The sequence below is a fragment of the Mixophyes fleayi genome, chromosome 2 (genome assembly GCF_038048845.1).
Source record: "Mixophyes fleayi isolate aMixFle1 chromosome 2, aMixFle1.hap1, whole genome shotgun sequence".
NCBI classification, from domain to species: Eukaryota; Metazoa; Chordata; class Amphibia; order Anura; family Limnodynastidae; genus Mixophyes; species Mixophyes fleayi.
Window position 1 is genome coordinate 223,536,028 of NC_134403.1, and position 16,814 is coordinate 223,552,841.

A 16,814-nucleotide genomic window follows, 5' to 3' on the forward strand; every position below is an offset into this window, starting at 1 on the left:
TTGATACATCTACCAAAATTTCACATGACTTGATTGAGACAACAGTTACCACTACTCAAAGAAAGGCATGATAAAGGAAGTGGAAACCAGTGATTTAGACAATAAAACATGTCAATGGGTAACGGCTGTAAGGAACAAAATCTCAATTTCAGCTGTGTGTAGCGGACTTGACAGCTGGATATAGCAGTGACTGAAGCCTAATGACAGGTTAGTGTGGTGAGCTTTGCTCTAAAACGGCTTGCTGTACCTCAGGGGAGTTATACTGGCAAATTTGCTATCAATTAAGTTATATGGACACCCATAATGTGAATAATACGTAAGTGATGAACCTGCACTGAAGGTGTATGGCGTTTGCTAACAATTGGGAGAGTCACTGTCTCATGAATACTCACTATATGCCCAACAGTAGCTCATGTCTGCATCTCTATGCTGTCATGTAAGCAGCCAAATATGAAAAATTATACACTTGTGTCACACATTGCCATGAGACTGGACAGGACACATGATTATCAAAATTAATACAGATTTTGTTACAACAGATTAAAGGACAAAAGTAATTTCAAATTACTGCAGCACTGTTACAATGGCATCCATCACATTCATTTGCAGATTATGCCTCATTAGCATGCTGCCGTTACTTATATTGTATTTTCGAGTCACAACAATACTGGAACACACATACGCTAAATGGTGTAATCACATATATAAAACAAAATAAATAAATAAAACTCCACTTCGGACCAGTTTTACTTGGACTCAGAAGGCAGAAGTAAATAACAACTCGTCCCCTTACAAAACAGGAACAGAATAAGTGTATTCTATGTATGCCATTGAAAATCAAGCATGAATATGTGGTGTGTTACAGAGATATCAACCTGACCCATTGCATCCAGGAGATACTTGTCTGTTCCTGAACTTAGCACTGACTTTCTGACTGAGATATTCAGGCCTCAATTAATGGAGATGAAAACTTTTTTTGCACATGAATTAACTAACTGAGCCCAGGAAATTCCTTTCAGAAAGTCAGTGTTAAATTCAGGACAGACAGTTATCTCCAATGAAATACATCAGCTTGACATTCCTTTGGAGAACATGCAACAGTGCAAGAAAGAAAAAACAAAAACGTGCATGCAAAAAAACATGCAGACAGAGCCTACAGGTACTTCTGCAGGTAAACACATACAAACACAAAAAATAACTAAGTCCAGACGAAAAAGGGGGTGCAAAGTGCACAAATTTATACCAACCTCCAACATTAAATTGCTATGCCTGATATATATGTTTTCACCATCTAGTTTCTTTGCTCTCTTCTGTGAAAGTGAACAAAAATAAACAGAAAAGCCATATAAAATTGAAAATAGATAATCCTACTACGAGGAAAGAGGCAGAAATGAAAGCAAAGCCCTGTCTCGTGTCCAGAACCCTATTTCTCTTTAGGGGGTTTTCTTTTGTTTTTTTTTCTTTCTAAATAATGGTCCTTTTATAAGCCCATAAAACTGATGTTCAAACACAGATTTGTAAATAAAATAGTTGTCATCAACTATCTCTGGAAAACCTAATTGATGTATGTTGCAGAAAACAGTTTCCACTATACTTTCCTTTATAAAATGAATACAAAAAAAATAAAATCTCAATACCACACAAATGTGCAGAAAACGAAACACTCAAATGTGGAAATTTAATGCTATACTTGGAACAGTTTGAACCAAATGGGCACATTTTGATGCATGTATTAAAACAGCACTGCTCATAAAATCACAGCGTAAAAGTATTACCTTCTGTTTCTTATTTGGTCATGTTTTTTATTCTCTCCACTAAGAGGAAAGCTTAAAAAAAAAAAAAAAAAAAAAAAGAAAGGAGAGAAAGTACAGGCTCCTACCTATTAACTTTGTAGCCACAGAGCAATTCTCCAGATGCTCTAAACTCTGTTAATTAAGGGCCTAAGAGTGCCTTACAAAAAGAAAGAAGAAGGTGTTTAAAAGTAAGGCACTGAAATGCCCCTCTGAGCATTAGGTCTCTGGTCCCAATTCACTCAGAGGGGACTTATGTATGATCTCACCCCAGCAACCCTTTGCAGTAAATACAACATGCTCAGAGGGGGTTTATCGGTCCCCTCTAGACAATATGACCTAATGCCGCCTCGCTGCTTTCTGCATATATGAAGTAGAGGGAAAAAAGGGAGGAGAATGATGAAGGGGTGATAATAAAGGGGTGAAAGGAATGATCAAGAAGATTTATAATTAGAGATGCACGGGCTCAGTTCCCAGAGAACCGAACACACCCGAACTTAGCAGATTCGAGTACCGAGCCGAGCCAGCACTTTCTCGCGCCCTCCGAAATGAAAACTAGGCAAAACGTCATTGTTACGTCGTCGGATCTCGGGAGCTTTGGATTCTATAAGTACCGCCCTCCACAGCGATCCAGCGCTGTTTCACAGAGGGACACAGAAGGGGTAGCACAGTTCTTGGCAGTCTGTAGAGCTGTTGGGCAGCGTCATAGGTAGAATAGAAAGAGGAGGGGGTAGCAGTGTTCTTCTAGCAAAATTCAGGATAGCTCCATTGCTTATTGTCATTGCTGAAATCCAATTGCTAGGACTGGCAGGCTTGGTGTAAATCTGCAGTCACATTGTACTGTGTTATATAGGTAAAACACAAAGAGGAGAGCATCATTGCTAATTGCACCACTTTTATTTACTGACACTGCTGTGTGGCAATGTTTCCTAGATGTGCTAGGAACTGCCGTGTGTTTGTGTCATTGCTCTGTTGCTTAGCATCCAGCCAGGTCCCTGCAGTCTTTGTTTGAAAGTGTATGAAAATAATATTGTGACCTGTGAGGTTGTCAAAATTGACTGCAAATGACTTGAAATTAGTGTTATTGAGGTCAATAATAATATAGGGGGAGATAAAAGCAAAAATATGTTATTTTAGCAAAAAAAATAAAAAATAGGGATTTTGGAAAAATTCGGGATCCAAAACCAAAACCAGAACACGCAAGGGCGGTTTTGCCAAAACCAAAACACAAAGTTAATCCAGATCCAAAACCAGAACACAGGGGTCAGTGAACATCTCTATTTATAATGTACATAAAAGATAGAATGGCTGGTGATGATGAGAAGGTAAACACTTGAAGGGAGAAGAGGATGATGACAGGGGAAAATAATTATGATGGGGAGATGGGGGAAAAAAGGGCGATGAAGAAGGGGAGAGATGCAAAATAGGGATGGAAGCGCAGATCTAGGCTTTCAGTTCCATTATTTACATAATAGCATAGGCATTGTCTCAAAACTTTTAAACAGCATTATTGCATAAATATGGCTGCATAATGCATACATCTTAACATGCATGCTTTAGTGAAATAGGTTCAAATAAGGATGCAATAAGGTGACCTCAATTTAACTGAATGAGTTACTAAAAAGCTTCTTACAGGTACTAACGACAGGTTTTATTTTTGACCTTGGTTAAAACATAAAGTACTTTAGAGAATAGCTACTAATATATTAGCACTTATATTTGCATCTTCTTATTCTTAATGTCTCTTAAGTTTTCAGAAACTTTGAAAACACTAACTAAGGAGGAGTTAGGGGGGCCTCAATATCTTCGAGCATGACGTCTTATTATAAAGGAGACTTTCATGGTATTGACAATCTGTTAAAGTCTCATTAAATTTAATAATGGAGTTTAGAGCATTAGGACCAATATCTGCTGTAATTATGAGAAAATGCTTAATTATATGACAAAATTATTTTTGCACCTAAATAATTTCATATGCTGTCAAATATTTAAAAACTTAGAGGATGCTCAGAACTTGCATAAAAATTTTAGATAAACTTCAGTAAATTTTAGGACATCCAATGATTCTATATTTGAAGAAGTCAGAATGGATGTGTCACGCACAAACAAGTAAACTGGAATCGTTGTGAATTTCAATTCTTTGTTTTAATGAAGACACCAAATGATATTACCACCAAGCAGTGTCTATATTATTTAGCAATCTACCTAACAGGAACAATATGCCCTTTACTACTAAAAAAGGTTCCTAAACTAGTTGTTTATGCTATCACTGTGTTGTGGATAATCAGCAAAGTTCTCAGGATAGCTAATAGCATAACTGAATCCAGCGCCGGTGCTAGGGTTCACGGCGCCCTAGGCAAAATTTTGCCGCCCCCCCCCAGCGCCGCAGACACTGAAAAACAGCAGTGTCCACCAAAATGATAAAGAAGGACTCCAACGTGTGAGTAGTGCACATGTATGCACACATGTTCCTATAGACTATCACAGTAGAACATGAATGGCCCTGGAATATGACTACATGTTACAGTGCAATGTTACCTTTCCTCCGCAGCAAGAGAGAGGCCACAGCGCTGTCCACCCCGCCGGACATAGCGCACACAACACGGCGCACCCCCTGCATGTTGCCTATATAGACATGTACTGCACTTGAGGAATGTCACGCCGGCTTCTGCAGGGTCTGGGCGGTGCATACTAACAAAGTGCCGGACAGAAACCGATCACCGACTGACAGTTCCCAGGGCTCATTTCTACAATAATCATGGCCACTAGATGCCAATGTAGCGTCAAATGAATACTACTCAGAAAACCACCATTGTTACCTATGTCCTAACGCCTACACTGAGATTTCATGCCGTCATCCAGTCAGCGCCGATGCGCCGCGGACACTGAAAAACAGCGGCGGCACCCCGCCACCGCTGCAACCCTCTCCTTAGTCGCTGACTAGATTAGAAAATCTAGTCAGCGGCGCCCTGCAGGTCCCGGCGCCCTAGGCAACTGCCTAAGGTTGCCTAATGGGAGCGCCGGGTCTGACTGAATCTATAGCTCTAGCTTGGGAATGAAACAATGATCTAATAATGATGATGATGCATGTTAAGGACAAAACATCAGCAGGAATGTAATGACAGGCTCCAAGCAAAGCATTACATTACTGACTCATTAACATTTGCCAAGACACTTGTGCAAAACTGCTAATTTGATTTTGCATATACAGCATGGTCAGCCGGTGTTACAGTGGATTTAATTACGATCCAGAAAAATTTGCTTGCAATGATACGAATCCTAAAAAACAGGGGTAAAACTATTTTTTTTGCAAAACAAGTGTTGCAAAACCATCTAGATCAATATCATTTTATAATCTTTCCTCACAATCAAGCTTTTGCTTATAAGCAAAATAATTTGCAACTTCAACGTATAGTAAAAGGTTTCAGGAGCCATTAAAATAAATATATATGTTATTTACAGGAGGATAGCACAAATGTTATTAGCATATTAAATAAAGAAATAAAGAAGTGGGGAGGATATTCCTACTTGTGTCTCTACATGAGGTTTATAGATGAATTGTGCTTTCATATGGATATCATATGGATATCATATGGATTAGACAAACTGAAAGCAGAATGTGAGAAATACAGATATTGTGAATATTATACTGATCATCTTACAATGGAATACAAAATTAATTCTGATGTTATTTACAAATAAATTGAGTTGAGGCAGAGACAAATGTTGGGTTGAATCAGGGTGCGACTTGGGCCTGATGCACAATGGCATAAATTTTCTGTATTTTTAACACTAGTATAACAAACAAAAATGGCTCTTCAAATGGATATCACTGTTTCCAATATCCTCATACCCACCAGTAACCACAAAAAATGTTACTCACATTTTGGGGTTCCAATCAACTTGTGTTAAAAACAAATTGTAAGTCATTGGCGTAACCCCCAAAAGACCTCCCAAATGCAAGTAAAACAACCAAAAGTCAAACGCGTTTGCGTCTTGCCTTTTTAAACTAAAATCCAATACTAGTCATTTATATTCAGCTCGACTTGCCTTGTTACTCTATATGCTGACTGAGCCTCTTAATATATGGCTTTTCAAGGATTCTACTTTGCAGTGTTAGTGTTGAGTCTTCTATACAGTAACACCAAATAGATTTTATTTCTATGTAAGGTCTTCTTTCACTTTATGTTTTTAGAACTCTCTGAGGAAACAACATTTTTGCAGTGGAGAAATGCACGGGTTTCATGCTTCATTTGCGGATTTTAAAGTTTAATTTATGGATGGACTTATTACCATCTCACTATCCCCGCAGCTGTAATTAAAAGAGTTTAATACGCAACACTGTACGGTCCTTACCTACAAAGGTGAGCGGATATCGCCGCAAGAGTCTGCAAGCATTGAATGTTGGAGAAAATCTCTGGCCAGAGTATTGCTACATAAGGACCTACAGGTAAGAATATCCTGCTCACTTTTAGGGGACTGATTAAAAAAAAGCAAGCAGCAGGAGTGATTTTCATTTCACATTAAAGGAGGAATTGGAAGGTTGGTTATCGGAGGTTGGTAATTAGCTGGAATTGTGCTTTGTATCCAAGAAGGGTCTGTTTCATATGTATTTGCACTTTGAACTACATCAGTGGATTGTGGGCATCAAGAGCCTAGAATTTATTAAAGTATAAGTGGCTAAGGAATTGAAAGTTTTTATCATTACCTTTTTAACCTGCTTTCACACTGTCTGAATTACTATCAGACTGCATTTAACACCCATGCTGATTTTCAACTGACTTTTTCTCTGTGGAGCGTGTGTAATATTGACTTTCCGGGGATTGCACCCCCAGGATTGAATAAATAGTCATCTTAGAAATAACTTACAAGTGCTTTTGGAGGTGGATTTTTGTTATTGTGTTTTATTCATGTTATTTGATCATTTTGCAGTGGATGAGTATTTTATATGCTGTGGAAATGCAATGACTATGTGTTATTGATGTTTACTTACATTAAACTTAACGTTTTAATTACAAATTGCTTGGTGTTTTGAAATAGTCAGAGAACAGCGCCTTTTCTTTGCCCCCCTTTTTTTCTTGTGATTTGTCTTCATCATTTTGGATATAGCACAAACTATTCCATAAGAGGACGGCTGTTCTCTGTTATTTTAGTAATGAATGTATGAATTGTTTCAATTTTTAAAGAGAACAAGAAGTGAGATATAATTTACCTAGTAAAGCGTCCAATATATTCTGCAGTGAAATTCTGAATGTTTTGTATTGTGTTGTTCCGTGTTTTTAAAAAGGTTCAGTAAAACGTATTTCGTTATTCAGCATAAGAACTACTAGATACTCTCTGCAGCAGTATACCTCGAATAAATAACTTAAAAAGATGGGTAGCATAACGTAATACATGTTCCTGTGAGTGGATTGAAGACAAATATGTCACTAACATATCCCTTATGTGCGAGATTGAGTGACAAATACAATATAAGTTTCACAGACACTGTGCTAACCTTCCTCATGCGAATTATCTCATCCTCTTTTTGAGCTGGTTGCTGTAAAGGTCATGGGAGGAAATTAAAAAGACAAATTAACAGTTATAAATATAAAAAAATAAATAAAGATCATAGTAAAATAAATAGCAAGTATTGGGGAACATGCATGTTAAATCAGTTGAAACTGTAGTCACACCATAATGACCAGAAATAAGATCCTATGGATTTGGTGTAGTGCACATCAATCATAAAAATAAAACTTAGACTCTTATGGTACAGACATATCCATGCATTCTGTGTTTTCAAATGAACACTAGATTGCACAGCATGATAATACATGTGTCTCTCATTAAGTAGGACTCCATTCAAATAAATGAGCAGAAAAATCGGTGTTAATTGAAGAATGAGATCTGTATGATAGTGAGACAAATCAATATTTTCTATTTTCCACTTTGTTTTATTACATTCAAACTAAATGGAAACTGGATAAAGTGTGCACAGGGGACAGACCTTGAGTGCAGGCTCATATAGGGAACACATAAACAAAACAAAAACAAACCCTTTTTGTTTTTTTTGTATATGCAGAAATGCACAAGTAGGGCATATTCTACTTTCTCTCATCTGTGCTCTATCGTGCATTATATTAAAGAGCCAGTGAAACCTGCAATGTTGTACAATATTTTATACAGACTCACCTGTCATCAATTTATACCTACTTTCACCTTCCCCATTGTACAGGGCCCGTATCAACAAGGAGACCATTTTCAGCTAGATAGCCAAGTGTACAGTAGGTTGATAAGTTGGAATGCTGGCCGCCCCACCCCACTATGGAATCAAGACCACTATGCCTATTTGATGGAACACTGCAGTGTTTAATAACATATGCACTATATACCCTATTGTTGTGAGGTAACAATGATACCCTGCAAAATGGGGGACGAAATGGTAGGGATATATTAATGGTGACACTGCATGTGAAGTTTTTGCAGTGTTTACTGGTCTTTTAAACTAGTCAGTATCTTTTCTTTAAGTATCAGCAATCCCTATGTAAACCTGTGTTCACACTCTGTATCTAGAAGTCAAAAAGTGGTAATGGAACATGGGCGATTCCAAACGTTATTCTTATGTCTGTAATCTGCAATTACTGTGTACCCTTATGGTGCTACATGATACACTACTACTTGAATGATAAACCCCATTATACAATGACTATACAGAGTTACAATTCTAGCTTTTCAGTCGAAGTAATAAAGAAATTTGTAACGCTTCTTGTTACATACATATGCAACACTTACAGTATTGCTTACATAAAACTAACCTGTATTTGATCTCCATTGACAGTGGGTGAAGAGTCCTGTGGTGGAGTTCTTACCTCCTAAATGAAAATTTTTGTAATGTTTATTTGTTGCGCAAAGACAAAGACATAGACAACAAAGAGATGTGGGGGTAAATGTATCAATGCCCGGATTCTTCAACTCCGGCGAGATCGGTGTCTTCAGCGCTTAAATTTAAAGCGGTGCTGCCTTGTAAAGGGAAGTTTCCCTTTACAAGGCAGCGCCGCTTTAAATTTAAGCGCTGAAGACGCCGATCTCGCCGGAGTTGAAGAATCCGGGCATTGATACATTTACCCCGTGAACTTTATAGGCAAGTAATTCACTCCATGCTGTCATAACACAGACAAAAATTTACATAGTTTATTGAATACAAAATTTATTATAGTACGTCAAACATATATACCCAGGAAGAGTTACAAAAATAGTTTTATCCAATATATTTTAATGGTAAATATTATAAATGCCTTTTGAAAGAAATGCTTTGAACCTTTAGGAATACCCCAGCACTATTCAGTGAGGAGCTTGTAGTCTCTGGGGCGTGGTGGCATGCTGGGTTTAATTTGTGCCACTCCATGTCCCCACTGAGGCTCAAGCCCTATGCTGACCAACCTGAGCTACATTCACATTATGACAGATTTACCCCATGCTGTGGGTTTCCACTCTAGTAGGAGGAGTCCACACTCATTGTCCCACTTTATTTGAAACCCTGCGTTGAGGAATTGGAGTGGGGTGGGGGAGTGGAAATGCTGGCTGTTTTTAAAAGATAGATATTTACTAAGAGAGCTTCTCCTGTTCATTTCAATTACCAATTTATTTCACTGAAAACAATTGCACAATTATTTAGTGAAACAAATGTGGAGTTTCTACATACTGAAAACCCCAATGGGCTATTGAAATGAGTTGGGAAAGCTCTGTGCCACTTGCACCTGAATGTATCACTGGCTACAGTTTTATCACATAAGAACTAAATGCAAATTGTGTAGCATTTATATGAGGTTTTTTTAAATTTCTTTTTATTTTATTAACGCAACTCCAATGGGTAACAATGGGTAACTGGCCTTCAGATGGTTGGAAGAATGAAAAATAGCACCAAATTATAACTGTCGTAAGTCAATGTTTTTACTTTTTTTGCATCCAAATGAATTCTATGTAAAATTTAAATTTATGTAAAAGTGGTTTGTCTCAAACACATCAAACATTATTATTTTAGTAATGTGAAACTACTTAAGCCATAAAATCTTTTACAGCAGTAACCATAGCATGTTAAGATACCTTAGGGGAGATTCTTGGTTCCTGAATTTGGTTCTGCGATTTCTTCTCCTCATTCTTATTTGACAATTCCTCTACTCTATGTGCTGCCGACTCTATGGAATGTATAGGCTGTACAACCACTTGGCTCTGAGCAATGACAGGAGCAGAGAAAGGGCGCGGATTGCGTTCAGGTGTGGCCACTGCGGCTGTCAAGTAAAAGAAAGGAAATAAGTATGTTGGCAACTATTTGGGCAAAAAAGTTATCAAGGAAGAAAAAAAATGCCAATTAGGGATTTTCTGTTGGTAATAAATAGGAGCATTAACCACACGATGTTAATTTTCTGACCGGAATGATGCAATTATCCTGCCTGCGAACAACAAATATACATAGAAAGTTCACAAAATTCCTAATATCACATGCCCTGTTACATGATCAGCAAGGCAGCAGCGCATTTAGTACACATGCAAAAGGATCCACGGCGCACCTGTACTCAAGACTATGTGCACACCTCATAACTCTGCTCAGGCAGCTAAAAGCAACATTTATCATGCTACAGGGACCCTCCATCATGAAAGAAACCTGTACTCTAATTAAAAAGGGAAAACCTTACTGATCTGTGGAGGAGGAAAGTTGCTGCATTCATTTTAGGGCAAGAGGCAAGTGAGGATTCCTTTAGCTGTATTTTTGTTGAACTAACAACAAATTATTAAATATTTTTAGAATTGTGCAATTGCTTGCAGTCCAGACATTATTGAAGAAAGTAATTCTCATCAGATTCATACAATATTGTTAAAAGACAACAGACACACAGAGAGGCTGACAAAAGGCAGCAGTTGAGGTTTTGACCCCAAGTCAAAGCCTTTTCACAGCTCAGGGTCAGCACATAGAATACAGCAAGACATCACTGTATACTGAAGTTAGTGTACAGACATTGTAAATGCAGCTGTGTGGCTCCTGCCAATTAAATTGGGATCAGTAGCTCATTAATGGTTTATATCAACAACGCTTCAGGGCAAGAAATAATCACAACCACAATTATGATGGCAAATACTGCCTGAATTTATATGCGTAGTTAGGCAGGGAGAATTTTCTATGCATGACAGCACCAAGTCACATGCATTTCCTCTGAGTTTAGTCAAAAAAGTTTTTTTTAAATGTTCGAAAGCATTTACCAACTTCAATCTGTGATATCTATGCTGTGGTATTAGTGACAATAAAGTTTCTCAATGGGTTCTTCTCTGAAGGCATATGCCATGATGCCACTGAATAATTTTAATTTTAGATTTATTTCAAATAACAGGTCATGTGAAAACAAATTCCTCTCTTTTTATAATGAATTAACAAAGTTTGTAAAAAAAATAAATAAAACAATAATAAAATGCACACAAAACAAATAACTTAATTTATTTCTAACCCATGGTTATAAAACAGCAGGGCTAATGTTAAGTATACAGAAAGATCAGCCTTCATACATTGTTGATCAGTCTCCACATTGGCCTGATTCATTAAGTAAAGTAAAGCAAAATAAAAGGAGTAGCCTTGCACCTTGGCAAAACCATGTTGCATTGGAGGGGTACATAAATTTAAAATGTGGGGACAGATTTATAGTAGGAGTAGGACATGTCCTAGATCAACTTTACATTTCACTGTAAAAAAAAATACCGCTTTCATACTGCGGCCCCGTCAATATCCCAGGTAAATGAACCCGGGATATTGCCGGGGGACAAGGCTCTCAGACAGGTATATTTCCGGGTCAATGGGGTTCACACTGAACTGACAAAAAAGAAAAAAAAAAATTTAAAAATGAATAAAAAGGAGGATTTTTACTTACCGTAAAATCTATTTCTCTTTCTCCACTGGGGGACACTGCCAGACATTGGGGTATAGTAGTGGGATTGGGAGTTTAGGCACTAAAAACTCTTTGATTTTTACTCCCCTCCTCTGCTATGCCCCTCCTCTCCTAGATACCTCAGTTTTGACTAACCAAGTGTACTATAAGGAGCTGCCCAAAGGGCAGAAGAATGTAAATCAAAAACATTCATAATCAGATCGTCTACAGAGCAAGGGAGGGAGCGCAGTGTCCCCCAGTGGAGAAAGAGAAATAGATTTTACGGTAAGTAAAAATCCTCTTTTCTCTCTCCTACCACTGGGGGACACTGCCAGACATTGGGGACATACCAAAGCAGCCTCATGGGAGGGAATGCTCTGGAGCGGCTGCATGTAATACTTTCCTGCCAAAGCTCGCATCAGAAGATGCGAAAGCCTGCAATCTGTAAAACTTCACAAAAGTATGAACAGACGTCCAAGTGGCCGCTTTGCACAGTTGTTCAGCCGAAGCCCCATGGCGTGCCGCCCAGGATGCACCAACAGCCCTGGTCGAGAGAGCCCTAAGCGTCTGAGGAACTGGCCGAGAAGCTCGGACATAAGCCAGACTAATAGTGGAAGTAATCCACCGAGCAATAGTCTGTTTAGACGCCGGCCAACCACGCTTCTTAACGTTGTATAATACAAACAGATCCTTTGTTTTACGAGTAGAGGCTGTGCGGTCCACATAGCACGGGAGAGCCCTAACCACATCCAGTAGATGAAGATCGTAATCAACAGAGTCAGTTGAAGACGACAAATCCGGACGAAATGCCGGAACCACAATCTCCTGGTTGAGATGGAACCTAGACACTACCTTTAGAACAAAGGAAGGTTTAGTACGTAACACCGCTCTATCTTCATGAAACACCAAAAATGGAGAAATACAACAGAGTGCTGCCAATTCCGACACCCTCCTAGCTGAAGATATAGCTAGAAGAAAAACCGTCTTCCAAGACAGATGGTGCAATTCTGCGGTATGAAGGGGCTCGAATGGAGGAAGACAAAGCCCTCAACACTAAATTCAAGTCCCAAGGTTCTACCGGATGAGAAAATGGGGGTTGAATATGAAGGACTCCTTGTAAAAAGGTCTGAACCTCACTCAGAAGTGCCAATTTTCGCTGAAAATAAATTGACAGTGCAGACACCTGAACTTTAAGGGAACCCAGTCTGAGTCCCTTATCCAGGCCCTCCTGCAAAAAAGCCAACAGTCTAGACAGGCTAAACCTGGAAGTATGGAAACCCTTGGATTCACACCAAAGGATATAAACCTTCCAGATCCTATGATAAATAGCCGCAGAAGATGACTTTCTTGCCCTAATCATGGTGGCAATAACTCGTGACGAAAAACCCTTAGCCTTAAGAACTAAGGATTCAGCAGCCACGCCGTCAAAGCCAGCCGATCTAAATCGAGATAATGAAGAGGGCCCTGAACTAGCAGGTCTGCGCGCATGGGCAGACGAAACGGCTGATCTGCTGACATTCCCAGAATGTCTGAGAACCACGCCCTGCGAGGCCAATGAGGGCTACCAAGATTGCCTGAACGCGTTCTCTTTTTAGCTTTTTCAGAACGCGAGACAGCATCGGAAAAGGTGGGAACAGATACACCAGCCTGAAGCGCCACGGAATCGCCATGGCGTCTGCTGCGTATGCTCGAGGGTCCCGGGACTTTGCACAATACCGAGGGACCTGACAATTCAGTCTGGAAGCCATGAGGTCTATTTCTGGTAGACCCCATCTCTGAACTAGAAGAGTGAATACCTCTTTGCACAGGGACCACTCCCCTGGATGAACTTTCTCCCTGCTTAGGAAATCGGCTTCCCAGTTGTTCACTCCCAGGATATATACCGCCGATATCTGGGGAACGTGATGTTCCGCCCAGATTAGAATCTTGGCAGCCTCTTGCATGACTGCCTTGCTGCGAGTTCCTCCCTGATGATTCAAGTAAGCCACAGCCGTGGCATTGTCTGACTGTATCTGCAGGTGTTTTCTTTCCAGAAACCACTGAGCTTTTAACAGAGTCTTGAGTACAGCTCTCAACTCCAATATGTTTATGGGAAGAGCTGACTCCTGGGGAGACCAGAGTCCCTGAAACCTTAACGGTCCCGTGACTCCTCCCCAACCCAAAAGACTTGCGTCCGTGGTCACTAAGGTCCAGGGGCCCGATTTGAGGGTCTGACCTTTGCTTAGCTTGCTCGTGGAGAGCCACCATGTTAATGACAGTCGAGTTAAAGGAGACAGTCGAATGAACTGTCTGTCCAACCGTTCCTGTGACACCGACCATTTCCGGAGAATTTCCAACTGAAGAGACCGGGAATGAAATTGGGCAAATGGAACTGCCTCGTACACCGACACCATAGTTCCTATAATACTCTGGTTCTCCGCTGGAGGGCGATGATCTTTACCTGAGGAAGGAACACCCTCTGAACCATTGTGTCGAACACCAATCCCAGAAAGCGCATGCGCTGAGCTGGGATGAGAGACGATTTTGGCACATTCAGAATCCACCCATGGTCCTCCAAGAACTCCATTGTGGTCTGAACCTGGCGAGATAAAATCCCTGCAGACCTCGTCTTTAAAAGAAGGTCGTCTAGATATGGAATTATTGTGACTCCCCTTCGTCTCAGGGCACTTGCCATAACTGCCATGATTTTTGTGGACACTCGAGGAGCAGAGGCTAGACCAAACGGAAGGGCTCTGAATTGAAAATGATCGGAACTCACTGCAAACCTCAGGAACCGATGATGCTGTTCTCATATGGGAACGTGTAAATATGCATCTTTTATATCGATGGAAGCTAGAAACTCTCCCTCTTCCATCCCTGCAATGACTGTCCGAAGAGACTCTATTTTGAATCTCTGGACTACCACTTGCTTGTTCAAGGACCTGAGATTCAGTATAGGACGAAATGTTCCGTCCGGCTTCGGAACCAAGAAGAGATTGGAGTAGAACCCCTGACCCCTTTCTGGCCCCGGCACCGGAACCACCACTGCCGCACCCTGAAGCTTCGCCACTGCCTCCAGCAGGGCCTGACTTCTGAGGGGACAAGCGGGCACCGGTGAGGAAAGGAACCTTATTGGTGGAAACTGGATTAAGTCTATAACATATCCTTTCGACACCCCTCCTCGAATCCAAGCGTCCGACGTGACTGACCACCACTGGCGCTTGAAGAGAAGCCGTGCCCCCACCACGGGTACCCGCGTGGGGGCCAAGGAGTCATGCTGCAGGTTTTTCACTGGGACGCAACGTTCCCCGTCTGGGAGCGCCCCTACCTCTGCCGCCGCCTCCTCTGGAAACCGCCGGCTGACCCCTTGGTGGGCCGCCACGGCCCTGCGAGGAGGAACGAAAGGACCGAAACTGAGCTTGACACGGTTTACGAGAGCCCATAGGAAGAATATTACTCTTCCCTCCTGTGGCTACCTCAATCACTTTCTCAAGCTCCGGCCCAAACATAGTGACTCCATCAAAAGGCAGGATTTCCAAGGACCTCTTTGATTCAGCATTCGTCGTCCACGAACGTAACCACAGGGAACGTCGTGACGCCATAATAAGGCCGCCAATTCTGGCATTGACTGCTACTGCATCCATGGATGCCTGTCCCATATAATCCGCCGTCTCCTGAATGTGCTCAGCGAGAACCAGGAGATCAGGTAGCGGAGCATTACTTTGGATGGCCGAGATCAACTGCTCTGCCCATATCTGCACGGCCTTATTTGCCCATGCCATTGCCATAGTGGGCATAAACAAGCTACCGGAAGCCACATATGCGGACCGGAGCGCATTGTCACACTTTTTGTCAGTGGAGATACTCTCTCCTGGGTAGGAATGGCAGAAGTGGACAACCTGATAATGGGTCTGTCCACCTTAGGAGACGCCTCCCAATTAATACAATCCTCTGTTGAAAGAGGGTAAAAACTCTTAAATCTACCCGGCATAACGAACTGTTTTCCTGGGTTTAACCAAGAGTCCGTCACAATCTGTACCATCTCTGATGACGGTGGGAAAGACATAACCTGAGATTTAGTCCTTTTGAAAATGGAGAAACCTGAGGGAGCCGAGGGTGTAGGGTCAGCAAAACCAAGGCTATGCCTAATACCTAACACCAGGCTTTCAATATTACCCACCGAGGTGGTCATAATACTCAGTGAGTCTTCTTCCTGAGTATCCGAGACTATATTCCCATCCTCATCTGATGGGATATCTGAGCCTGGGCTATGACCCTGGTTTACATCCAGTGAGGCCCTTTTGGCTCTGTGGGAGACTGCAAGTGGGCGATCATCACTATGAGTCAGAGAACTCTGTGAGGATGTGCCTGCAAATTCTGTCTGGTCACTCGCCCCTGCTACATGTGAAGAGCGCTGCCCTGCAGTGAGAGATACCTGAGACTCTGTAACTACATTCTGACGTATCTCTGCAGCCTGTAACATCACCGTAGTAAACTTCTCCATGGTTGCAGCAAAGGATTTAACCCAAGGCGGCTCTACCATGGCTACCGGTGTTTGAGCTGGGGCGGGACGCTCCTGAGATCCGGTCTCACAAGCAGCGCAAAGGGCACCTTTGTCATGCTGTCCTTTTGAAAGTTTTACTTTACACATGGCACAAGTAAAATACAATGCAGACCCTCCAGAGGATCCCCTGTCAGAGGACTCCTTGTTAGACATTACTGGTTAAATACAGTCTAAACTGATTATGACTAGACAGATAAATGATTATTGTCTAAACAGTTAATGTCAGAATACAGCAATACACAATTTGTAGCCAGATCTATATACCCGGGTACAAATTTGCCCCACAGTAACTTTTAACCTCTCCCGCTAGGTAGAACAATCAACCATGAATGTTTAAAATGTTTTTGTACACAAACAAATACAGGATTTAACGATACCAGTCACAGAAGAGGTAAATGAGAGGAGAGAAGCAACATGCAGCTGCTCGGTGTGAGCTAAAGATGGCGACTCCGCTGGGCAGGATCCTGAGAAGTGCAGGAAACGAAGGTCCTCCTCCAGCTCCGCCATCATCAAAAAAATGTCTGCTCCTCTCTAAGTTACCGAACAGCTCATCTATAATATGGCTGTCGGTAATCTCTCCACAACACG

At 41.2% G+C, this 16,814-nt stretch overlaps 1 protein-coding gene across 1 annotated transcript in view; it reads right to left on the reverse strand.

The window, feature by feature from the left end:
* The window catches only part of LOC142138677 (protein 4.1-like), a 157,952-nt gene that overhangs the window by 41,049 nt on the left and 100,089 nt on the right, over positions 1 to 16,814 (reverse strand). The window contains 4 exon segments of the mRNA XM_075195524.1: positions 1,248 to 1,310; positions 7,288 to 7,329; positions 8,588 to 8,644; positions 9,876 to 10,060. Coding sequence (XP_075051625.1) covers positions 1,248 to 1,310; positions 7,288 to 7,329; positions 8,588 to 8,644; positions 9,876 to 10,060 — 347 coding nt within the window.